We start from the raw sequence: 26511 nt of genomic DNA on the forward strand, positions 1-26511 counted from the left end.
AGACAACTTCATCCTAAAAATGTCTGACTACATTGTGAAGATCGAGGGAACTGTTCCCGAGGAGTCCGAGGCGTCCTCTGAGAAGTCCAGGTAGCTATTTTTAAAGCAGACAGACTGAGGGATCTAAAATGGATCTATATAGGTGCTCAACAACCACTTACGACCACTAAATAGACTCAACAACCAAATCTCAATGGTTAACTCAGACGTGCTGTGGCCTACAGGGACCCTTCACCTGAGTCTGCTGTCCTGCCCATGACAGATGTGTCCTTCTCTGGAGCAATGGAACACACGGTAAAAAAATTATATTGAAATTGTTGAAGAAATCTTGAACATAAATGTCTTCAAAATCTGCTGGGTCTAGTTAAAAGCATAAAACATGATAGCAATCTAATCTACAATAGGTTATCTAGTACCTTTAGCCTAGCAAGCTATTAATCAATCGATTTTTATGCTCACAGAATGAGATGCTTAGCTCCTTGGATCAAGTGATGGACAGTCAAACACAAGAAAATGGTGAACAAGTGGAAGCAACTGAAAGTCAGAGAAAGAGACTAAAGGTAGCAATCATCTATTGTTATTGTCAGTCCATTTCTCACAAATAACCTGCCAACATGCCTTCAAAAGCCAAGGGCACTCCCGTCAAACGTTATTAGCTCTTGCTCTTTTACCCAGTGTAATGGCTGCATTTCATCGTCTACTTCATGAACTCAATGTGCTATCAAATGTTATGAATGCTGCATTGCCTATATTAGTATATTTGACACGGTTTACAATTGTCTCAAAACAGGGAAACCTAAGTTTGTCCTCTGTTGGGTGTTCACTTGGATGTATTCCAAGCTTTGACTCAGGTCAGTGTTTAATCTTTACTTGATTACTTTATTGTATCACTATGATAACACCATCAATGTCCAATGTGTAAGATAAGTGTCAGACATTTGATCTCCTTTCCTCTAGTGTCCCTTACATCTACAGTCAACACGGATAACAACTCAGGGGAGAGCCGAGAGCAGCTGCAGTACCAAGGGGCCCTGAGGGTGGATACATGTGATGAGGTGGAGGTCAAGGTGCTAGATATCGACTTATCTTCATTCACCCTGAACCGGATGTCCTTCTCCAGTATTCTTCAGGAGGAGAACGACAGAGTGCTGGACAAGGACACTATGGATTGTCGCTCTCTGTCGAGAACAGTTCCCTTTGAAAGCAGCCCAATTCCGGAGAGGAGTGGAAGCTTGAAGACGTATTGCAGTAGTGTACCCACCCCGTACCAGTCAAGATTGTATGTTCATTTCATTTGACTATGTTATTCATTCCATTCTCATTCTTGTAAGAGTTGAAAAAATGTCCTAAACAGGTGGTCTATGACATCACTTATCTGATAGAGTTTTGTTGCAAATTGTAATATTCACACATTTTTCACCTTTGTGTGCAAATGATTACTGTTTTAATATTAATAGTACTATTCTCAGAATTTGAATTAATATACTTTAGCTTTAAGATGTGTTTCTTTTCTAAACGCGATATATCCATTGTTTAACCCCTTACACTAATGGGAATTGGCCTATATGGATATGGCTAAATGAAAATGTTTCTAACAGAAGAAATATGGAAAGTATATGCATAACCATGGTAGCAATTTGGAGATTATGGGGAAATTATTAGACTAAAGGTGAGGACACAACAGTTCACCTGACAAGACTGAATCCAAACATTACACCGTTGATATTGTGCACATTCGAAATTTACTGTCAGCCACTTTTTGCTGCATTTGTTGATAAAGAAATCTGAAAACACTCTGGATACATTCAGTAACATAATATGAATATCCTTGAAACATTTGGGCTTGGTACAACATAAGACAATTTTTTTTTTTTTTTTTTTACAAAGGTTCGAGTGAGAGGTCTAACTGGTGTTTCCAAGTGGCCACACACCTCTCCAAAGTGTGCACAGTTCCTTAGTAATTTCCATGCACTTTTATGACTCAAGAGTCTTCAACTATAAGGTGCCTTTTTAAAATCTCCTAGCTGTGCCTTTGAAGAATTAGACCAAGCACACTTGTAGTTGTTTTGTTTGGAACACAATTACTGTTGTTGTTTACACAATCCTAAGAACAGTTCATTATAAATCACAATCTGGGTCAGGTGGGCATAATTTCAAAGCTTTTTCTATTGCCAACAAATTATAAAATACAATCTTACAGTCTTAGGCTTTCACAAGGCAATTCAGAGAAACAGATCGTCATTTTTGTGTGCATAGAATGGAGTCATGAGTGGAATGAAACTCTTTGTATGTTCCAAACGGTGTCCTTCATTCTCTATTACAGATCCCTTACCTCCACTGAGGCACATGATCAGATTGCACACAGCTCAGGCACACAAGTGAGCCTCCAAATCCCGATGGACCCTCTGGAGGAGCTTTTTGGCATCACTCAGGATATGATATACACAGACGTCCATGATAGAGTGATTGAAATGTTGCAGGACATCTACTCGGCAGCTAACCAGCTAGAGCAACAGCTATTCCAGAGTGTCTCTGACAGGCAAGCTAGAGCCATTGTAAAGGTGGTAGTGCAGCAGATCAATGCCGCCCTCTCCAGGGCTCTCCAACATACCTGCTCGGGATCACAATTACATACTATAGTGGGATCTGCCAAGCTCTATAGCAAAGATGGGTTGGCAGCGGTGGAGGGCCAAGGAGTTCCTTTGATCACCTCGTCAGCAGATGGAGACAGGGATGGCAACAAGGAAGGAAGTAGACCGTTGAAACGTTGTTTTAACAGCTTTGTTCGTGTTTTGTCAGCAAAAATGAGGAGTATCTCCAAGGGGATCAAACAGAGCAGCGAGAGTGCACAACAAGAGCACAGGCTAGTTGTTGAGCTGCCAGCATCATCTGACGAGGGTACAGAGCAAGAGGCAGCAGAGAAAGCTGGATCTAGTACAGTTTCTGAACCCGCTAGGGAGGAGATCACAGAGGTCAGTGAAGTTCTTCAGTCGGAATCTGATGATTCTCTACTTCCCTCCATCGGGGGAATGCTCTTCCACGTTGGATCCATGCCTCTTACAGAGGATTCAGTGGAACTATACGGCAAGGTCCCATCAAAGTTAACACCAGAAAGTATGGTGCAGGAAGAAAGTGTTGATGAAGGCTTGTCTAAGGTTTGTTCCAGGACAACTTCTTCAACCAGCACCATTTTCAGCATGGACGATGTCCAGAAGACTGTTGCTACTTTGACCACTTCTGGAAGTGACAGGGGTAGAAGCATTATCACTACCCCAGAAACGCCAGAGCAGAGTCTGCACCACCAGGGAGGTGGACTGGACAGCCCTGTCTCCTCAGAGAGAAGAGTGGCTGAAAGTGGCAGAAAGAGCCCTGCAACTTGGTCAGACGCAGAGGGATTAAGTTATGCAAAAAAGTCTGTGTCGGAGTTAATGGAGAGGATGGTGCTCAGCCGTGAGGATGCAGCGTCAGCAGAGAAGAGCCTGGACATCCTCCTCTCCTCTGGTATTCTTCGTCCTCACACTGACAAGTTAGTTGACCAGCTGCAAAAACTTTTGATGGTGAACAGCACATTTACAGCACAATCTGTGTCTGGCAGGTCAAAATCAGAATCTGCTCTGCCGAAGTCCAGCATGACAGGGGAACTCCAAAGGGAGATCTCAAGGAACGGTTTGCTGGAGATAGCATATACTATCACTGAGAGATCTATAAAGGCCCTTTTGGAGCAGCTGCTCACTGCCCTCCTCCCTCCATCTGTAGTGGTTGAGGTTGCCAGGTCATGTCAGAACATCCGACCAGTCACTCCCTCTCAGGTGATGAGTTCTGAAGTTAGCCCAGGGTGCTGCAACCCTCTGTCAATGATTTGCCGTGTGATCATAGATGTCTTTACGATCACAAGACAGGTGGTTGAGACAGCCAGTGAAATGGATATGTCTCCCCCCGGAGAGAACATTGATGGAAGGCTTTGTAGCAACACAGCACCACTGCCCACTGATTCAACCCCATCTGTCCACCCGATCAACCGTGAGTGCAACAGATCTTTGGTGACCAAACCAACAAACAAAGTCAAGAGCTTGACATTCTCATTTCCTAAGCTCCCAAAGATCAGTCTCATAAAGGTAAAACCCAGTCTTCATTATTTTGGGCAAGGCATTGAGATCAACTTGGACAGTAAATGTATTGGTATTTTGACTGCAATCAAAAAATAAATGCTTGTTTGACATTCTTTGAAATTCTTCTTTCCTCACGTTTAAACCATCAGAGCAAGAAAGTCAACCAAGGGGATATTACTCCCCTTGAGACCACCAAGGATCCTGCTGATGTCGACTATAGTAGTATGTATCTAATAGATGACTATCTTTGCTTTCAAAAGCATAGACGTAGTACTGTGCATGGTCAGTGTTTTCTGTTATCCATTTTCTAACGCCACATTCTTTGTTCACAGTATTCTGCACTACTCCAACACCAGATAATGCACAACGACAAGAGGAAGATCTGGCCTCCTGCTCCTCACAGAGGAAGGAAAGGCCAAAAACCCATTATTTTTAATCCGGGTATACTCTGCCAAGTCTAGGCTTGAAAACAGCTAGCTTCAGTAGAAATGTCCGTTTGGTTATTTGGCAACACAACCAGAGGACCATCTCGCCACCTACTCCACAACGAGGAAGGAGAGGCTCAAGAAGTGTTCATTTTCACTGCCATAGCCAATCATTTCAACTCAGTCCTACTGACATTCCACTGGGCAAAAAAATGGTTTAATCAACATTGCTTCCACATCATCTCAACACACTAAAAAATCTACACGATGAACTGATAGGATTTACAACAAGTCATGAACGTCAGGGCATTACGTCTTTTTTTCACCCAACTTTTAATCTGAATCCAATGACATGGTGATTTTTTTTTAAACGTTGAAGTGACGTTAGTTGACAACTCAACCAAATGTAAATCAAAACTAGATGTTGAACTGACATCTGTGCCCAGTGGGATTTGCTGTTGTCAGTCTTCTACACGGGTTTTGCAACTACATCAGAGGACCATCTTGCCTCCTACTCCCCAACAAGGAAGAAGAGGCCCAATAATTGTTACTTTTTTGTCAACCAGTCCTTTCAACTCTTTCAAAACTCATTTCAAAACTCATTTCAAAACTCACTTCAAAACTCTCCTTTCACCTATTAATCTCATTCACGAAGCTTCCAAAGAAATATCTCAACAAAAATGTAAGTGGATCTCACTCCCCTTCCGACCATCCAGAGGGAGACATAAAGCATGCAGTTAGTGTTGTGCATGATCAGTATTGGTTGTGATCTGTTTTTTAAACACCACATCCTCTTGTTCATAGTGTCTACACCATCACCAGAGGAGGAATTTGCCTCCTGCTCGCCAATGAGGAAGGAGATGCCCATGAAGCGTATATTCACTTCCTTCAATAATAAACTGCCACTTCATGCATTCATGAGTCCTTTAGTGAAATGTATATATTTTTAAAGTAAAGTAGAGTGGAGAGATCGACAAAGAAGAAAATTAACGGGCATTCAAAGTTCAAAGAAATACTTCATGACTTTCTTTGAGTCTTAATCCAGCGGTCGAGTTCAAAACGGACTATATAGGTCTGGCTGCCAAGTCTAAATCCTGTTCTAATCTATTCTCCCCTTTGGACTCAAATATTGATAAAGTTCCCTGGCAGTCAGGTTCATGTGTGACACGAATGGTCTGGCAAGAATTTTTGCTATGAGTAATACACCATTGCAAACCATGAGGCAATCTGACCATAAATAAATAGGCTTTCCATTATATACTGTGATCCTGGCTTTAATCACACATTCATTCAGTTGGTTGTAACGGATGATAAAACAGTATTGATTACTCAAATGTTACACAGACGCCCAAAGGTCACTATTACTGATGGTGCAGTCTTCTATCCACCCACTGGCTAATATACAGTAGCTACATCGATCATATAAACACACTCTAAAGCCTGCTTCCCATCAGAATGTGCCTTGTTGATCAGAGTCCAGTGGGAGTCATGAGGCTGGAGCACAAAGTCTCAATGGGTGTTAAGGTAAATCAGGAGATGTGTGTTAGCTCTTAGCAGAGTTTAACACACCTATCTATCATGTTTAATGCACTTGATCCATATTCAAGAGTTGATCGAATAGTCCAAGAAGTCGGTTCCACGGAATCTGTATGTTAAATGTCTAACAGATGAAGCCACTTGTGATATAAATAGAGGTATGTTGAATCTGGCATGTTGGGACACAATTGAATGTCTCACCTGTAGATACTATCCCCTTATGGCGTTTCTTATCTCTTAAATTACCTTCAAAGTAATTGTATTTCTTTATGAAAATGCTGCTGTAAGAAGTTTGTTCTCTCATCAAATGTTGAGATCAATCTCATTTTGAAGGGAATTTATTTGGCTTTTTGACTCATGATACATGAATCAAAAGGTATGACCCGGTGACTTCATCTCCATGCATTATATTATTTGGTCATTCTGCATATTTAAGAACAAGTGATACATTAGAAATCTCTGGCAATGATTTCAATTGGGAGGTCTAATCGTGACACCATTCGTGGCATTTGCAGTTCACGACCTCTTTGTACAACCAATCACTTTTTAGACAGTTCCCTCTCGTCCAATCGGATGAGGTGATGTTGGAGCGTGTAGTTGTGTTGTTTTTAATTTGGAAGTGAGCGAATCAGGGAACTGTCAAGCGGTAAAAATGAGCACCACATATTTTCCAGAGTATCACAGTTGCTATAGCTTCAGTTAGCTAACTAACATAAACCCTAACAACCTGTTGATTGATGTAAGCAGGGTAACGTTAGCTAGCTAACGTGTGTAATATAACAGCCACCAATGTTTAACAACGATGAGGATCTTGTAGATGTGGCCACTTTAAGGAATCAATTGTGATTGACGGAGATAAGTTTGAAAAGTTTGGGAGAACAATTATGGTAAGCAACGCTAACTTAGCATATAATTGTCAATTGACATGGTTACTGGTGCAGGTCAGGTTGGCCAAAGCCAGACAAATGCCATTTCATCACCCACATAGCTAGCCCAATTGACTAACATTAACAGACGGATCAGTCCTCTGAAAGTCCGAAATGTGTGGCCCTCACTTTGACATGTCTCTTCCCCATCCTCCTAGTCATTCAGGACATAAGTCACAGTGAGTGGTCTGAGCAGAGTACAACATGTGGGTTGCCAGGTCATCTGACCCTAGAGCAGGGGTCACTTTCCAGCATTGGGGAATAACCCCACCTGGCAACCCAATTCTGGAGAGATCCCTCAGCCTACCTAGTAATGAGTCCAGGGTGAGAGAGATCACCAATGGTTATATTGTATAAGTCAATGGAGAGAACCATCCAGTTTTTGTGGTGGACAGTGTCTGTAACTGTTTATCTTTGTGAATGTGTGTGGTCATTTGTGCACTAGTGTGTATCTTGTCCATGACTTTGTCTGTTTGTATAACATCAAATCACATTTTATTAGTCACATGCACCGAATACAACAGGTGTAGACCTTACAGTGAAATGCTGAATACAACAGGTGTAGACCTTACAGTGAAATGCTGAATACAACAGGTGTAGACCTTACAGTGAAATGCTGAATGCAACAGGTGTAGACCTTACAGTGAAATGCTGAATACAACAGGTGTAGACCTTACAGTGAAATGCTTACTTACGAGCCCCTAACCGACAGTGCAGTTAAAAAAAATACGGATAAGAGTAAGAGAGTGAAGTAACAACTAATTAAAGAGGAGCAAAGTAAAAAATAGAGGAGCAAAAAATATATATACAGGGTGGTGCCAGTACAGAGTCAATGTGCGGGGGTACCGGTTAGTTGAGGTAGTATGTACATCGAGGTAGAGTTAATTAAAGTGACTATGCATAGATGACAACAGAGAGTGGCAGTGATGTAGGGGGGGGGGGGGGTCAATGTGAATAGTCTGGGTAGCCATTTGACTAGCTGTTCAGGAGTCATATGGCTTGGGGGTAGAAGCTGTTTAGAAGCCTCTTGACTTGGCATTCTGGGACCGCTTGCCGTGTGGTAAATCAAATCAAATTTTATTTGTCACATACACATGGTTAGCAGATGTTAATGCGAGTGTAGCGAAATGCTTGTGCTTCTAGTTCCGACAATGCAGTAATAACCAACAAGTAATCTAACTAACAATTCCTAATCTACTGTCTTATACACAGTGTAAGGGGATAAAGAATATGTACATAAGGATATATGAGTGAGTGATGGTACAGAGCAGCATAGGCAAGATACAGTAGATGGTATCGAGTACAGTATATACATGTGAGATGAATATGTAAACAAAGTGGCATAGTTAAAGTGGCTAGTGATACATGTATTACATAAGGATGCAGTCGATGATATAGAGTACAGTATATAGGTATGCATATGAGATGAATAATGTAGGGTAAGTAACATTATATAAGGTAGCATTGTTTAAAGTGGCTAGTGATATATTTACAACATTTCCCATCAGTTCCCATTATTAAAGTGGCTGGAGTTGAGTCAGTGTCAGTGTGTAGGCAGCAGCCACTCAATGTTAGTGGTGGCTGTTTAACAGTCTGATGGCCTTGAGATAGAAGCTGTTTTTCAGTCTCTCGGTCCCAGCTTTGATGCACCTGTACTGACTCGCCTTCTGGATGATAGCGGGGTGAACAGGCAGTGGCTCGGGTGGTAGATGTCCTTGATGATCTTTATGGCCTTCCTGTAACATCGGGTGGTGTAGGTGTCCTGGAGGGCAGGTAGTTTGCCCCCGATGATGCGTTGTGCAGACCTCACTACCCTCTGGAGAGCCTTACGGTTGAGGGCGGAGCAGTTGCCGTACCAGGCGGTGATACAGCCCGCCAGGATGCTCTCGATTGTGCCTCTGTAGAAGTTTGTGAGTGCTTTTGGTGACAAGCCGAATTTCTTCAGCCTCCTGAGGTTAAGAGCGCTGCTGCGCCTTCTTCACGATGCTGTCTGTGTGAGTGGACCAATTCAGTTTGTCTGTGATGTGTATGCCGAGGAACTTAAAACTTGCTACTCTCTCACTACTGTTCCATCGATGTGGATAGGGGGGTGTTCCCTCTGCTGTTTCCTGAAGTCCACAATCATCTCCTTAGTTTTGTTGACGTTGAGTGTGAGGTTATTTTCCTGACACCACACTCCGAGGGCCCTCACCTCCTCCCTGTAGGCCGTCTCGTCGTTGTTGGTAATCAAGCCTACCACTGTTGTGTCGTCCGCAAACTTGATGATTGAGTTGGAGGCGTGCGTGGCCACGCAGTCGTGGGTGAACAGGGAGTACAGGAGAGGGCTCAGAACGCACCCTTGTGGGGCCCCAGTGTTGAGGATCAGCGGGGAGGAGATGTTGTTACCTACCCTCACCACCTGGGGCGGCCCGTCAGGAAGTCCAGTACCCAGTTGCACAGGGCGGGGTCGAGACCCAAGGTCTCGAGCTTGATGACGAGCTTGGAGGGTACTATGGTGTTGAATGCCGAGCTGTAGTCGATGAACAGCATTCTCACATAGGTATTCCTCTTGTCCAGATGGGTTAGGGCAGTGTGCAGTGTGGTTGAGATTGCATCGTCTGTGGACCTATTTGAGCGGTAAGCAAATTGGAGTGGGTCTAGGGAGTCAGGTAGGGTGGAGGTGATATGGTCCTTGACTAGTCTCTCAAAGCACTTCATGATGACGGAAGTGAGTGCTACGGGGCGGTAGTCGTTTAGCTCAGTTACCTTAGCTTTCTTGGGAACAGGAACGATGGTGGCCCTCTTGAAGCATGTGGGAACAGCAGACTGGTATAGGGATTGATTGAATATGTCCGTAAACACACCAGCCAGCTGGTCTGCGCATGCTCTGAGGGCGCGGCTGGGGATGCCGTCTGGGCCTGCAGCCTTGCGAGGGTTAACACGTTTAAATGTTTTACTCACCTCGGCTGCAGTGAAGGAGAGACCGCATTTTTCCGTTGCAGGCAGTGTCAGTGGCACTGTATTGTCCTCAAAGCGGGCAAAAAAGTTATTTAGTCTGCCTGGGAGCAAGACATCCTGGTCCGTGACTGGGCTGGATTTCTTCCTGTAGTCCGTGATTGACTGTAGACCCTGCCACATGCCTCTTGTGTCTGAGCCGTTGAATTGGGATTCTACTTTGTCTCTGTACTGACGCTTAGCTTGTTTGATAGCCTTACGGAGGGAATAGCTGCATTGTTTGTATTCAGTCATGTTGCCAGACACCTTGCCCTGATTGAAAGCAGTGGTTCGTGCTTTCAGTTTCACACGAATGCTGCCATCAATCCAAGGTTTCTGGTTAGGGAACGTTTAATCGTTGCTATGGGAACGACATCTTCAACGCACGTTCTAATGAACTCGCACACCGAATCAGCGTATTCGTCAATGCTGTTATTTGACGCAATACGAAACATGTCCCATTCCACGTGATGGAAGCAGTCTTGGAGTGTGGAGTCAGCTTGGTCGGACCAGCGTTGGACAGTGAAACAGTCTATGACTAGAGTGGCTGGAGTCTTTGACAATTTTCAGGGCCTTCCTTTGACACCGCCTGGTATAGTGGTCCTGGATGGTAGGAAGCTTGGCCCCAGTGATGTACTGGGCCGTTCGCACTACCCTCTGTAGTGCCGAGCAATTGCCATACCAGGCAGTGATGCAACCAGTCAGAATGCTCTCTGGTGCAGCTGAAGAACATTTGGAGGATCTGAGGACCCATGCCAAATCTTTTCAGTGTCCTGAGAGGGAATAGATTTTGTTGTGCCCGCTTCATGACTGTCTTGGTGTGCTTGGACTATGTTTGTTTCTTGGTGATGTGGGCACCAAGGAACTTGAAGCTCTCAACCTGCTCCACTGCAGCCCCGGGTCGATGAGAATGAGGGCTTGCTCAGTCCTCTTTTTTCTCTAGTCCACAATCATCTCCTTAGTCTTGATCACGTTGAGGGGGAGGTTGTTGTCCTAGCACCACACGGCCAGGTCTCTGACCTCCTCCCTATAGGCTGTCTCGTTGTTGTCGGTGATCAGGCGTACCACTGTTGTCATCTGCAAATTTTATGATCGTGTTGGAGTCGTGCCTGGCCGTGCAGTCATGAGTGAACAGGGAGTACAGGAAGGGGCTGAGCACGCACCCCCGAGGGGCCCCTGTGTTGAGGATCAGCGTGGCATAGGTGTTGTTACCTACCCTTACCACCTGGGGGCGGCCCATCAGGAAGTCCAGGATCCAGTTGTGGAGGGAGGTGTTTAGTCCCAGGGTCCTTAGCTTATTGATGAGCTTTGAGGGCACTATAGTTGAACTGTAGTCAATAAATAGCATTCTCACATAGGTGCAATAAAGACTGCACCATCTGTGAATCTGTTAGGGCATTATGCAAATTAACTGGGTCTAGGGTTTCTGGGATGATGGTGTTGATGTGAGCCATAACCAGCCTTTCAAAGCACTTCATGGCTACAGACGTGAGTGCTACGGGTCGGTAGTCATTTAGGCAGGTTACCTTAGTGTTCTTGGGCACAGGCACTAAGGTGGTCTGCTTAAAACTTGTTGGCATTACAGACTCGGACAGGGAGAGTTTGAAAATGTCAGTGAAGACACTTGCTAGTTGGTTAGCGCATGCTGGCAGTACACATTCTGGTAATCCGTCTGGCCCTGCAGTCTTACATTTACATTTACATTTAAGTCATTTAGCAGACGCTCTTATCCAGAGCGACTTACAAATTGGTGAATTCACCTTCTGACATCCAGTGGAACAGCCACTTTACAATAGTGCATCTAAATCATTAAGGGGGGGGGGAGGATTACTTATCCTATCCTAGGTATTCCTTGAAGAGGTGGGGTTTCAGGTGTCTCCGGAAGGTGGTGATTGACTCCGCTGTCCTGGCGTCGTGAGGGAGTTTGTTCCACCATTGGGGGGCCAGAGCAGCGAACAGTTTTGACTGGGCTGAGCGGGAACTGTACATCCTCAATGGTAGGGAGGCGAGCAGGCCAGAGGTGGATGAACGCAGTGCCCTTGCTTGGGTGTAGGGCCTGATCAGAGCCTGGAGGTACTGCGGTGCCGTTCCCCTCACAGCTCCGTAGGCAAGCACCATGGTCTTGTAGCGGATGCGAGCTTCAACTGGAAGCCAGTGGAGAGAGCGGAGGAGCGGGGTGACGTGGAGAGAACTTGGGAAGGTTGAACACCAGACGGGCTGCGGCGTTCTGGATGAGTTGTAGGGGTTTAATGGCACAGGCAGGGAGCCCAGCCAACAGCGAGTTGCAGTAATCCAGACGGGAGATGACAAGTGCCTGGATTAGGACCTGCGCCGCTTCCTGTGTGAGGCAGGGTCGTACTCTGCGGATGTTGTAGAGCATGAACCTACAGGAACGGGCCACCGCCATGATGTTGGTTGAGAACGACAGGGTGTTGTCCAGGATCACGCCAAGGTTCTTAGCGCTCTGGGAGGAGGACACAATGGAGTTGTCAACCGTGATGGCGAGATCATGGAACGGGCAGTCCTTCCCCGGGAGGAAGAGCAGCTCCGTCTTGCCGAGGTTCAGCTTGAGGTGGTGATCCGTCATCCACACTGATATGTCTGCCAGACATGCAGAGATGCGATTCGCCACCTGGTCATCAGAAGGGGGAAAGGAGAAGATTAATTGTGTGTCGTCTGCATAGCAATGATAGGAGAGACCATGTGAGGTTATGACAGAGCCAAGTGACTTGGTGTATAGCGAGAATAGGAGAGGGCCTAGAACAGAGCCCTGGGGGACACCAGTGGTGAGAGCGCGTGGCGAGGAGACAGATTCTCGCCACGCCACCTGGTAGGAGCGACCTGTCAGGTAGGACGCAATCCAAGCGTGGGCCGCGCGGAGATGCCCAACTCGGAGAGGGTGGAGAGGAGGATCTGATGGTTCACAGTATCGAAGGCAGCCGATAGGTCTAGGAGGATGAGAGCAGAGGAGAGAGAGTTAGCTTTAGCAGTGCGGAGCGCCTCCGTGATACAGAGAAGAGCAGTCTCAGTTGAATGACTAGTCTTGAAACCTGACTGATTTGGATCAAGAAGGTCATTCTGAGAGAGATAGCGGGAGAGCTGGCCAAGGACGGCACGTTCAAGAGTTTTGGAGAGAAAAGAAAGAAGGGATACTGGTCTGTAGTTGTTGACATCGGAGGGATCGAGTGTAGGTTTTTTCAGAAGGGGTGCAACTCTCGCTCTCTTGAAGACAGAAGGGACGTAGCCAGCGGTCAGGGATGAGTTGATGAGCGAGGTGAGGTAAGGGAGAAGGTCTCCGGAAATGGTCTGGAGAAGAGAGGAGGGATAGGGTCAAGCGGGCAGGTTGTTGGGCGGCCGGCCATCACAAGAAGCGAGATTTCATCTGGAGAGAGAGGGGAGAAAGAGGTCAGAGCACAGGGTAGGGCAGTGTGAGCAGAACCAGCGGTGTCGTTTGACTTAGCAAACGAGGATCGGATGTCGTCGACCTTCTTTCAAAATGGTTGACGAAGTCATCTGCAGAGAGGAGGAGGGGGGGGGGGAGAAGGATTCAGGAGGGAGGAGAAGGTGGCAAAGAGCTTCCTAGGGTTAGAGGCAGATGCTTGGAATTTAGAGTGGTAGAAAGTGGCTTTAGCAGCAGAGACAGAGGAGGAAAATGTAGAGAGGAGGGAGTGAAAGGATGCCAGGTCCGCAGGGAGGCGGGTTTTCCTCCATTTCCGCTCGGCTGCCCGGAGCTCTGTTCTGTGAGCTCGCAATGAGTCATCGAGCCACGGAGCGGGAGGGGAGGACCGAGCCGGCCTGGAGGATAGGGGACATAGAGAGTCAAAGGATGCAGAAAGGGAAGAGAGGAGGGTTGAGGAGGCAGAATCAGGAGATAGGTTGGAGAAGGTATGAGCAGAGGGAAGAGATGATAGGATGGAAGAGGAGAGAGTAGCGGGGAGAGAGAGCGAAGGTTGGGACGGCGCGATACCATCCGAGTAGGGGCAGTGTGGGAAGTGTTGGATGAGAGCGAGAGGGAAAAGGATACAAGGTAGTGATCGGAGACTTGGAGGGGAGTTGCAATGAGGTTAGTGGAAGAACAGCATCTAGTAAAGATGAGGTCGAGCGTATTGCCTGCCTTGTGAGTAGGGGGAAGGTGAGAGGGTGAGGTCAAAAGAGGAGAGGAGTGGAAAGAAGGAGGCAGAGAGGAATGAGTCAAAGGTAGACGTGGGGAGGTTAAAGTCGCCCAGGACTGTGAGAGGTGAGCCGTCCTCAGGAAAGGAGCTTATCAAGGCATCAAGCTCATTGATGAACTCTCCGAGGAACCTGGAGGGCGATAAATGATAAGGATGTTAAGCTTGAAAGGGCTGGTAACTGTGACAGCATGGAATTCAAAGGAGGCGATAGACAGATGGGTAAGGGGAGAGAGAGAGAATGACCACTTGGGAGAGATGAGGATCCCGGTGCCACCACCCCGCTGACCAGAAGCTCTCGGGGTGTGCGAGAACACGTGGGCGGACGAAGAGAGAGCAGTAGGAGTAGCAGTGTTATCTGTGGTGATCCATGTTTCCGTCAGTGCCAGGAAGTCGAGGGACTTGAGGGAGGCATAGGCTGAGATGAACTCTGCCTTGTTGGCCGAAAGATCGGCAGTTCCAGAGGCTACCGGAGACCAGGAACTCCACGTGGGTCGTGCGCGCTGGGACCACCAGATTAGGGTGGCCGCGGCCACGCGGTGTGGAGCGTTTGTATGGTCTGTGCAGAGAGGAGAGAACAGGGATAGATAGACACATAGTTGACAGGCTACAGAAGAGGCTACGCTAATGCAAAGGAGATTGGAATGACAAGTGGACTACACGTCTCGAATGTTCAGAAAGTTAAGCTTACGTAGCAAGAATCTTATTGACTAAAATGATTGAAATGATACAGTACTGCTGGAGTAGGCTAGCTGGTAGTGGCTGCGATGTTGACACTACACTAATCAAGTCGTTCCGTCGAGTGTAATAGTTTCTACAGTGCTGCTATTCGGGGCTAGCTGGCTAGCTAGCAGGTTGATTGCGTTACGTTACCTTAAAAGAACGACAATAGCTGGCTAGCTAACCTAGAAAATCGCTCTAGGCTACACAATTGTCTTAGATACAAAGACGGCTATGTAGCTAGCTAGCTACGATCAAACAAATCAAACCGTTGTACTGTAATAGTTTCTACAGTGCTGCTATTCGGGGGCTAGCTGGCTAGCTACGTTAAAAGAACGACAATAGCTGGCCAGCTAACCTAGAAAATCGCTCTAGACTACACAATTGTCTTAGATACAAAGACGGCTATGTAGCTGGCTAGCTACGATCAAACAAATCAAACCGTTGTACTGTAATGAAGTGAAATGAAAATGTGATACTACCTGTGGAGCGACGCGGAATGTTGACCGGGTAGTTGAAGTTCAATTCGGTAGAGGTTGGCTAGCTGTTGGCTAGCTAGCTAGCAGCATCTCCTACGTTAAGGACGACAAATAGCTGGCTAGCTAACCTCGGTAAATTAAGATAATCACTCAGTCTACACACTCTAAACTACACAATTATCTTGGATACGAAGACAGCGAAGACAACTATGTAGCTAGCTGACACTACGCTAATCGAAATCGTTCAGTTGAGTGTAATAGTTTCTACAGTGCTGGTGGACAGTGGATGTTAGCTAGCTGCTTAGCTAGCTGCTGGGCAGATACGTTAGGACGACGAAATACGATAATTATGCAATTATCTTTGATACAAAGACGGCTATGTAGCTAGCTAAGAAGAAATTGCTAAGATTAGACAAATCAAACCGTTGTACTATAATGAAATGTAATGAAAAGTTATACTACCTGCGGACCGAAGTGTAGATGCGACCGCTCGCTCCAACCCGGAACCGGAAATGCGTGAGTGTTGACCTCTTGTGAGTGTTGACCTGTCTAAAGGTCTTATTCACATCGGCTGCGGAGAGCATGATCACACAGTCTTCCGGTACAGCTGGTGCTCTCATGCATGTTTCAGTGTTATTTTCCTCAAAGCGAGCATAGAAGTAGTTTAGCTCGTCCGGTCGGCTTGTGTCACTGGGCAGCTCTCGGCTGTGCTTCCCTTTGTAGTCCGTAATGGTTTGCAGGCTCTGCCACATCCAAAGAGCATCAGAGCCGGTGTAGTACGACTCGATCTTAGTCCTGTATTGGCGCTTTGCCTGTTTGATGGTTCATCGGAGGGCATAGCGGGATTTCTTATAAGCTTCTGGGTTGAAGTCCCGCTCCTTGAAAGCGGCAGCTCTAGCCTTTAGTTCAGTGTGGATGCTGCCTGTAATCCATGGTTTTTGGTTGGGGTATGTACATACGATCACTGTGGGGACGATGTCATCAATGCACTTATTGATGAAGCCAATGACAGATCTGGTGTACTCCTCAATGTCATCGGAGGAATCCCAGAACATATTCCAGTCTGTGCAAAGCAGTCCTGTAGCTTAGCATCTGCTTAATCTGACCACTTTCTGATTTATCTAGTCACTGGTGCTTCCTGCTTTAATTTTTGCTTGTAAGCAGGAATTGGGAGGATAGAATTATGGTCAGATTTGCCAAGTGGAGGGTGAGGGAGAGCTTTGTATCCATCTCTGTGTGTTGAATATAGGCGGTCCAGAGTTCTTTTCTCTCAGGTTGCACATTTAACATGTTGATAGAAATGAGGTAAAACTGATTTAAGTTTCCCTGAATTATATTCCCCAGCTAATAGGAGCGCCGCCTCTGGGTGAGTGATTTCTTGTTTGCTTCTGACGGAATCTGAAAGAATGAAATATTCTCATTAAATACTTTTTTCTTTACATAGAATGAATGTGCTGACAACAAAATCACACAAAAATTATCAATGGAAATCAAATTTATCAACCCATGGAGGTCTGGATTTGGAGTCACACTCAAAGTTAAAGTGGAAAACCACACTACAGGCTGATCCAACTTTGATGTAATGTCCTTAAAAGAAGTCAAAATGAGGCTCAGTAGTGTGTGTGGCCTCCACATGCCTGTATGACCTTACAACGCCTGGGCATGCTCCTGATGAGGGGGCGGATGGTCTCCTGAGGGATCTCCTCCCAGACCTGGACTAAAGCATCCACCAACTCCTGGACAGTCTGTGGTGCAACGTGGCGTTGGTGGATGGAGTGAGACATGATGTCCCAGATGTGCTCAATTGGATTCAGGTCTGGGGTATGGGCAGGCCAGTCTATAGCAGCAATGCCTTCCTCTTGCAGGAACTGCTGACACACTCCAGCCACATGAGGTCTAGCGTTGTCTTGCATTAGGAGGAACCCAGGGCCAACCGCACCAGCATATGGTCTCACAAGGGGTCTGAGGATCTCATCTCGGTACCTAATGGCAGTCAGGCTACCTCTGGCAAGCACATGGAGGGCTGTGCGGCCCCCCAAAGAAATGCCACACCATGACTGACCCACCGCCAAACCGGTCATGCTGGAGGATGTTGCAGGCAGCAGAACTTTCTCCACAGCGTCTCCAGACTCTGTCACATCTGATGACTAACTCGAACTGGTTGGACCAATAACCCCGGGGCGCAAGTTCCTAACCACCCATTTTGTAGTGTCTATCGTATGCGTCCTTTGCTGGTACAAGCCTACCATACATCAGTTATAGGTGCTGTACTTCCAAACCTAAGTCAGTCACATTAACAATTAGCCATTAGCCATTAGCCATTAGCCATTAAAATCATCTAAGTTCTCTGTGCCATTCTTGTATTTATAACACTGGTGCTCATCAGGTGTTAAAGTGAACCGAGGTGGGTTGGCCGAATACTTCAATCTGGCCAATCCAATCCCTATAAAGTCATTTACTTTCCTAGGGAATTGTTTAATGTTTACCATAAATCCTACATCTTGATCTTCTTTGACTCCTTATTCTGTAAGTGACTTATCAGTGTATTATATAGTTTATCATTTACTTCTTATCACTGACAATGGTGTCATAAAATTAGTACCAGCAGGTGGTAGATCTGGATGTATCAGAAAGGTTACCAAGACTATGATGCAGCTCAGAGCCCCTACTCTTCCCAAAAACCGCCAACCCTCTCCTGCCCTTAGTTGGTCTGCTAGGTACCACCTCACACTTCTAGGAGTACAAACAGTTCTTCTCCTAACTCTGTGTGTGATCAGCCGTGCTCATATGTGTACATACCTTCTTGCGGTGGGTAATGTGGACCCAAGTGACTTTCTCAGCTATTCTAATGGCAAAGGCGGTGGTTTAACAGAAGCTGGTATGGACCTTCCCAACGGGGCTGCTTCCAGTCTATTCTCCTCAGGGACTGGATCCACACCCAGTCTCCTGGTTGGATTGAGTGAATCACCTTCTGTAATTCACCTGTTGGACACAAAATCTTGGACATGCGGGTTTGGTTAACAAACAGTCTTCTCATGTGTTCTGCTAGTATATCTTCAACTTCTATATCTACCTGTTCTGGTCCCTAACTCTGGCCTTCTATTTGTTCTACCTGATTAGCTAAACTGTCATCCATTATTTAAAGAAATAGATCCTAGTAACCCAACTCTTGGGATAATATCTTGACTTAATTTTTTAGTTACCATAATCGTGTCCACCAAGTAAGTTGGGAACTTTTCTATCCATTTGCTATATTTATATATTACAAAAAAAAATGTTTTAAGTAGTTTGTTATCACATAGGCCACAACGTCTTTCCTAACCTACTCTACCATCCTTATTCTACAAAGTGTTGTCTAATTACCTGTACCATCACTCCGGTTGATACGTGGCTCTGCAGATCCTCACTGAACTTCTGGAGAGAGTTTGCTGCACTGAAAGTAAAGGGGCTGAATAATTTTGCACGTCCAATTTTTCAGTTTTTGATTTGTTAAAAAAGTTTGAAATATCCAATAAATGTCCTTCCACTTCATGATTGTGTCCCACTTGTTGTTGATTCTTCACAAAAAAATACAGTTTTATATCTTTATGTTTGAAGCCTGAAATGTGGCAAAAGGTCGCAAAGTTCAAGGGGGCCAAATACTTTCGCAAGGCACTGTACCTGGAGCTGTGCAAGGCCCGCCACGTCTGTTGACTCATCCAGCTGTAACGCATAGAATTCACTGGCTTGTACGCAAATCAGTAATTGTTTCAAAACATCTCCTGCCACTGATGCATTGTGTAACTGTGTTGTTTGATGAAGGCATTGTCTGTATAGTTTTTTGGGCCTCTTTCCCCAGCATTGCCCCAGCCATATCCGCGGCAGCAGCTCACCATATAAGACGCTTCTAGCCCCTTCTTATTAATGGTACCTGCTTTTATACATGTCTTACTACTCAAGTTGTCTTAATTCTCTCTCAAAAAACTCCCGTGGCTTATTTTTCAAATTGGCATGTTTTTTTTTCAATGTCTGCGCAAGAGTGAAGGTTTCATTGAGTTGTGAGACAGTACTTTTGGACATATGTGGCTGAGGAAGGGCACTACTCCCAATATAAGTGAACCCCAAATCAATGTAGTTCTCATCATATTTGCGCCTCTTCCCCTACATTGATGGTCCAACGTCCCTGTCTGTTGTTCGGTGCTTTCCCAGGGAAGGGGGCATTAGCTCTTTGACTCCATCAGATTCACAGCCGTCAGTGTCCGTCAGTGTCAGTGCAGGTGTAGTACTGCTGGTAGTAGCAGTACTAACTGTAGAGTTGGTATGTGTCTCTATGGATGCGGGCCGTACTTTTTAAAATCATTTATCCATTTTCGAGCAAACGAAATGAGCAGAAGCTATGTTTGGTTACATAAGGACCGTTAGTGGAATTTCTGCGAGTGACTAACGGTTAATGTGATTAGATGTTCATTATTTGACAAGGCTACCTGTATTTGACATTGTGTTGTTATTTCTCTGAACACTAGATGTTTTAATATTATTTTTGGCAGTCAAACGAGGCTACACAAGCAAGAAAAAAACCTCACCCAAGTGCATAGCCCCATTGGAAAATGGACTGTTTAAAAATGTGGGGAAAAAATAAAAACATTTAAACTATATATATTTTAATTTTATTTTTTTAAATGTGAATTAAATTTTTATTTGGCATACCCCCGACTGCATTGCGCGTACCCCTAGGGGTAAACCTGCACTAGGCTACATGCCACTCTAATCTTTCTGTCTCCCTTCTCCCCTACATCGTTCCGTCTCCCTTCTCCCCTTCATCGTTCCGTCTCCCTTCTCCCCTACATCGTTCCTTCTCCACCTTCATCGTTCCGTCTCCCTTCTCCTCTTCTCTCCCTCATCTTTCCGTCTCCCTTCTCCCCTTCATCGTTCCGTCTCCCTTCTCCCCTTCATCGTTCCTTCTCCCCTACATCGTCTCCCTTCTCCTCTTCTCTCCCTCATCTTTCCGTCTCCCTTCTCCCCTTCATCGTTCCGTCTCCCTTCTCCCCTTCATCGTTCCTTCTCCCCTACATCGTTCCGTCTCCCATCTCCCCTACATCGTTCCTTCTCCCGTCTCCCCTACATCGTTCCGTCTCCCTTCTCCCCTACATCGTTCCATCTCCTGTTGTCTTTACTATCATTAAACCGAAGACTTCGTTTTTATCAAAGATTCTCTGTAATTAGTTACTCTATTAAATTGAATAATCATGTAACTGTAATTAACTAGGAAGTTGGGGCACCAAGGAAAGTATTAAGATTAAAAAGTTATAATTTCCCAATATAACCTTTCAGATATTTTCATATCTGATCAATGATTTATTTATTTGACCTCACGTTAGTCTCATTCCAAACGTTGTTGGTTATCTGCACGAATCCAGTCTTCACTATGAGTCATCCATACATCAATTGTCTTAAATCATTTATTTATTACTAAGTAATTCACAGAAATGCATAAACAAACAGTAAATATGGTTACATGAAATGATAGAGATGTGCCCTAGTGGGCTGAACCGGCATGGCGGCTTGTTAGACAAAGGGGCAATGGGGGATCGACTAAGAAGTCACTACAGAGTTAATTATAACAATTAAAATGCTAATCCCTTACACATGAACGCTCACTCATTCGGGAACAATTGCAATCAATATATATATTTACGCTCAGTGTGTCGTCTTGATCGCTGGTGGAAAGTTGTTTCTTTTGTATAATTGTCCGTCTCCCTCTCTCTCTCTGTCTTGGTTAGAGGGGATAGTTCAAAGTGACATTCGTTATAGAATGGATGTTTCGGCAGTTGTCTTTCTTCGCGTTCAATGATTCCGAGATGCAGACTAGTAATCAATATCAAAGACTTGTTCTTATTCTGTCGGTATCGATAGTCTAAGAGTTTAACCACGTGGTATGGTTAAAAGATTCTACAACCTTTAGCCATCTCGTAATTGAGGTAAGCTTGGTCTACAACCTTTGTCTTCCCCTAATGGAGAAAAACATGGTCTGGTGATAATTTCTCAAAGTTGGGTTTTATTCGGAATGGCAGAAAAGGGCTGTCCCAGGATGTCTGACCCTAACTGGGCTCAGTGGCGGTCCTCTGATTTAGTTCAAATTAAAAGGGAATTGTATTTTTCTTCATTAAACAGTCCACACTCATATTACACAATTATACAAACAGTATCATACTCACTCATTCATCTTATACAACAATTAGATGTAAACCCCTTCATCGTTCCTTCTCCCCATCATCGTTCCTTCTCCCCTTCGTCTTTCCATCTCCCTTCTCCCCTACATCGTTCCGTCTCCCTTCTCCCCTACATCGTTCCGTCTCCCCTTCATCGTTCCGTCTCCCTTCTCTCCTTCGTCTTTCCGTCTCCCTTCTCCCCTTCGTCTTTCCGTCTCCCTTCTCCCCTTCGTCGTTCCGTCTCCCTTCTCCCCTTCATCTTTCTGCGTAGCAGCACTCTGGTGTGTAGTCACTTCAGTGTCCAGCTCCAGTACTCCCTGCAGCAGAACATGTTACAGGAGAGCAGCACCCGCTGGCGGAGCTGGAGGACAGCCAGAGCCAGCTACATGGACATGTAGAGAAACATATGGAAGAGACAAGATCAATAGACAAGTACTCTACCCAGATGAGAGACTAAGACAAATACTCTACCTAGATGAGAGACGAAGACAAATACTCTACCTAGATGAGAGACGAAGACAAATACTCTACCTAGATGAGAGACGAAGATAAATACTCTACCTAGATGGGTGTAAATGTGTCCTATAGAGGGACGTCACAAATAACGAGGTGTAGTGCCAACTTGGTAAAACACGGGCCATTGAGCCAGCTACAGGGTGGTAAACCAACTAGAGAGACTAAGACAAATGGTCTACCTAGATGCCAGGTATGAATATGTGTCTTACAGACAGGGAGAACCCTAACATTGCACTGAGACCTAAGGTAAAACACACATCTGTCAAGCAAAAGCTATTGCATAGTACTCCATTTATTTGAATATTTGACATAGCAGGGTTCTGTATGTGGTTATAATCGTCTTAGCAAGTCATTTCAGATGCTCTTGCCATATTGTTGTGTCACTGTTCTTTTTTTTCTTTTTTTTTCACCAAGAACACAGTATAAAGGACTTCATTGACCAGATCTAAGTATCTACAGTTGCGGAGATTAACATTTCTGAAAGCGCGGATTGACAGGAGCCATGAGATCTGAACTTCCCAAAGGCAACACTCTTTCTGTGTAAAATTTGAAATCTTAGGGTATCACCAAGTCTTCCGTTGTTTTAAGGTGAATCATGTTAACTGTTTGCGGTAGTAGAAAGGAGTCTTTCGAGCAGTGAGGACATTCCCTATCATGGGGAATTCCAAAGGGACATAATCTAGCAGACATCGTGATCTTTGTGAGATGCAGCGCTGTGGATCAATCCCAACACAATTCAGGAAATTATCAAAGTTCCGTTCCTGACTTGACAAAATCATTTTAAGATGTGCAATTTCTTATCCACAATGGTCTGCATTTGTTTCAACTTTAATGTTACGCCCACAGATTATCACAACTCAGGGTCGGTCCATAGTGAAAAATCATATGAGTTTTGAATTTAGCTCTGGTGATATGGACTCTGATCTAACTTGCTGATGTGGCCTGGTTTATGTCTGTCTAATACTAGGCTACAGACAGTAATAACACTGTTTTCCTACTGGAAGCAGCACCAGAAAAAGAGATCTACTTGAATGCAAGTCTTGTGCTTCTTGAAATCCCTCCCATTGACGCACATACTATCGCCTACAGAAATAAATATTTATCGTTCATTTATCTGTGTATTGTACTTTGCTTATCTGACATTCAGTTCAAAATTTACAACTGTAAAAAAAAAAACATTTGTTTCCATGACTCCACAGGGATGAAAACAACTTAATGTGAATTAAACTTGTTCAACATTTTGTTACTTTAGAGGCTTATTATAAAATGCCTTTTTTCTTCTCATCAATCTACACACAATACCTCATAATAACAAAGCAAAAACTGTTTTTTGACATTTTTGCAAATAAAGAAAATGAAATATCACATTTACATAAGTATTCAGACCCTTTACTCAGTACTTTATTGAAGTACCTTTCGAGGCAGCGATTACAGCCTTGAGTCTTCTTGGGTATGACGCTACAAGCTGGGCACACCTGAATTTGGGGTGTTTCTCCCATTCTTCTCTGCAGATCCTCTGAAGCTCTGTCAGGTTGGTTGGGGAGCGTCGCTGCACATCTATTTTCAGGTCTCTCCAGAGATGTTTGATTGGGTTCAAGTCCATGCTCTGGCTGGGCCACTCAAGGACTCAAGGGCATTCAGAGACTTGTCCCTGTGTTGTCTTGGCTGTGTGCTTAGGGTCGTTGTCCTGTTGGAGCAGGTTTTCAACAAGGATCTCTCTGTACTTTGCTCCGTTCATCTTTCTCTCGATCCTGACTAGTCTCCCAGTCCCTGCCACTGAAAAACATCCCCACAGCATGATGCTGCCACCAACATGCTTTGCCATAGGGAGGTTGCCAGGTTTCCTCCCGATGTGACACTTGTCATTCAAGTTCAATCTTGGTTTCATCAGACCAGAGAATCTTGTTTCTCATTATCTGAGAGTCTTTAGGGGCCTTTTGGGAAAACTACAAGTGGGCTGTCATGTGCCATTTACTGAGGAGTGGTTTCCGTCTGGCCACTCTACCAGGCCTGATTGGTGGAGTGCTGCTGCTAGAAGGTTCTCCCGACTCCACAGAGGAACTCTGGAGCTCTGTCAGAGTGTCCATCAGGTTCTTGGTCACCTCCCTGACCAAGGCCCTTCTCCCCCGCTTGTTCCGTTTGGTTGAGCGGCCAGCTCTAAGAGAGCTTCTTCCATTTAAGAATGATGGAGGCCAATGTGTTCTTGGAGACCTTTAATACTGCAGCCATTTTTTGTTGCCCTTCCCTAGATCTGTGCCTCAACACAATCTTGTCTCGGGGCTCTACGGACAATTCTTTCGACCGCATGGCTTGGTTTTTGCTCTGACATGCACTGTCAACTGTGGGACCTTTATATAGACAGGTGTGTGCCTTTCCACATCATGTCCAATTAATTAAATTTACCACAGGTGGACTCCAATCAATTGGAAACGGGATGCACCTGAGTTCAATTTCGAGTCTCATCATAGCAAAGGGTCTGAATAATTATGTAAATCATTTATCATTTTTAAAAAAATTATCAATTTGAAAAAATGTCTAAACCTGTTTTCACTTTGTCATTATGGAGTATTGTGTGTAGATTGAGGAACATTTTTCATTATGGCTGTAATGTAACAAAATGTGGAAAAAGTGAAGGTGTCTGAATACTTTCAGAATGCACTGTATGTTTAGGATTGTGCTTAAACTCATTATTAGTAATTTAATATGAATATGTGATATCCCCCGGCAGCACAGCTCCCCCGGCAGCACAGCTCCCCCGGCAGCACAGCTCCCCCGGCAGCACAGCTCCCCCGGCAGCACAGCTCCACCCCGGCAGCACAGCTCCCCCGGCAGCACAGCTCCACAGCTCCCCCGGCTCCACAGCACAGCTCCACAGCTCCCCCGCAGCACAGCTCCACAGCTCCCCCGGCTCCACAGCTCCACAGCTCCCCCGGCAGCACAGCTCCCCCGGCAGCACAGCTCCCCCGGCTCCACAGCTCCCCCGGCAGCACAGCTCCCCCGGCAGCACAGCTCCCAGCTCCACAGCTCCCCCGGCAGCACAGCTCCACAGCTCCCCCGGCAGCACAGCTCCACAGCTCCCCCGGCTCCACAGCTCCACAGCTCCCCCGGCAGCACAGCTCCACAGCTCCCCCGGCAGCACAGCTCCACAGCACAGCTCCCCTCCCCCGGCACAGCTCCACAGCTCCCCGGCAGCACAGCTCCCAGCTCCCCCGGCAGCACAGCTCCCCCGGCAGCACAGCTCCACAGCTCCCCGGCTCCACAGATTTTTATTCATTCACATTTGATGTGTAGTTTTCTATAGAACGCTTCAGTCACACAATTCACTCTATTTAATTTAATTAAGTCATTGCATTAATGGCTGATTCGTTAATCAAGCCAGTCAAATGTGCTTCTTTGTTTATGCACAAAACAAAACAGATATTATGATATCTAATCGATGAAAAGTTTAATTTACAATAATCCTCTATAGTTGTAGTCGGTGCCACACGGAAACATACCACACTGCCTTTACAGAGCCTTCACAAAGTATTCACACCCCTTGACTTATTCCACATTTTGTTGTTACAGCCTGAATTCATGGATCCCCCACACACACACACACATCTACACACAATACCCCATAATAACAAAGTGAAAACATGTTTTTTAGAATTTGTTGGAGATTCATTGAAAATTAAATACAGAAATATCTCATTTAAATAAATATTCATACCCCTTATTCAATGTTAGAATCAGCTTTGGTAGTGATTCCAGCTGTGAGTTTTTCTGGTTCAGGCTCCTGGATTGTACAATATTTGCCCATTTATTCTCTTCAAGCTCTTTCAAATTGGTTGTTGATCATGGCTTGAAAATGGTTATCTAGCATTGCCATAGATTTTCAAGCAGATTTAAGTCAAAACTGTAACTCGGCCACTCAGGAACATTCACTGTCTTTGTAAGCAACTCCTGTGTAGATTTGGACTTGTGTTTTAGGTTAGGGGACTTCATCTTCCAGTGTCTGTTAGGAAGAACACTGAAGGTTTTCTTCTAGGATTCTGCCTGTGCATAGCTCCATTCTGTAAATGTTTTATCCTGAAAAACTCCCCAGTCCTTAACGATTACAAGTATACCCATAACATGATGCAGCCACCGGTATGCTTGAAAATATGGAAAGTATTCACACCCCTTTTTAGACATTTTGGTGGTTCTGGGCCTAAATTTAAAATAGATTATTTGGAGATTTGTTGTTACTGGCCTACACACAATACCCCATTGGTCCAAGCACACCAAGACAGTCGTGAAGAGGGCATGACAAAACCTATTCCCTCTCAGGAGACTGAAAAGATTTGGCATGGGTCCTCAGATCCTCAAAAGGTTTTACAGCTGCGCCTTCGAGAGCGTTCTGACGGGTTGTATCACTGCCTGATATGGCAACTGCTCGGCCTCCGACTGCGAGGCACTACAGAGGGTAGTGCGTACTACCCAGTACAT

At 45.3% G+C, this 26511-nt stretch overlaps 1 protein-coding gene across 1 annotated transcript; it reads left to right on the plus strand.

Annotated features, from left to right (window-relative positions):
- The first annotated feature begins 227 nt into the window (after positions 1 to 227).
- Positions 228 to 24890, plus strand: LOC135558496 (uncharacterized). The gene is made up of 8 exons (XM_064992336.1): positions 228 to 294; positions 462 to 560; positions 791 to 851; positions 958 to 1279; positions 2324 to 4115; positions 4259 to 4331; positions 4442 to 6228; positions 24770 to 24890. The coding sequence occupies exons 1-7, from the start codon at positions 256 to 258 to the stop codon at positions 4543 to 4545; spliced, it is 2490 nt and encodes an 829-aa protein (XP_064848408.1). The 5' UTR covers positions 228 to 255; the 3' UTR covers positions 4546 to 6228; positions 24770 to 24890.
- The last annotated feature ends 1621 nt before the right edge of the window (positions 24891 to 26511 follow it).

The sequence above is a fragment of the Oncorhynchus masou genome, chromosome 17 (assembly GCF_036934945.1).
Source record: "Oncorhynchus masou masou isolate Uvic2021 chromosome 17, UVic_Omas_1.1, whole genome shotgun sequence".
Lineage (NCBI taxonomy): Eukaryota > Metazoa > Chordata > Actinopteri > Salmoniformes > Salmonidae > Oncorhynchus > Oncorhynchus masou.

Bases quoted from the DNA above. Each gene is read 5' to 3' on its own strand.
- LOC135558496 (XM_064992336.1), top strand. From the start codon at position 256: ATGACAGATGTGTCCTTCTCTGGAGCAATGGAACACACG. The intron at 561-790 runs GTAGCAATCATC...GTCTCAAAACAG, and splicing joins GTCAGAGAAAGAGACTAAAG to GGAAACCTAAGTTTGTCCTC. The intron at 4,116-4,258 runs GTAAAACCCAGT...TTAAACCATCAG, and splicing joins CAAAGATCAGTCTCATAAAG to AGCAAGAAAGTCAACCAAGG.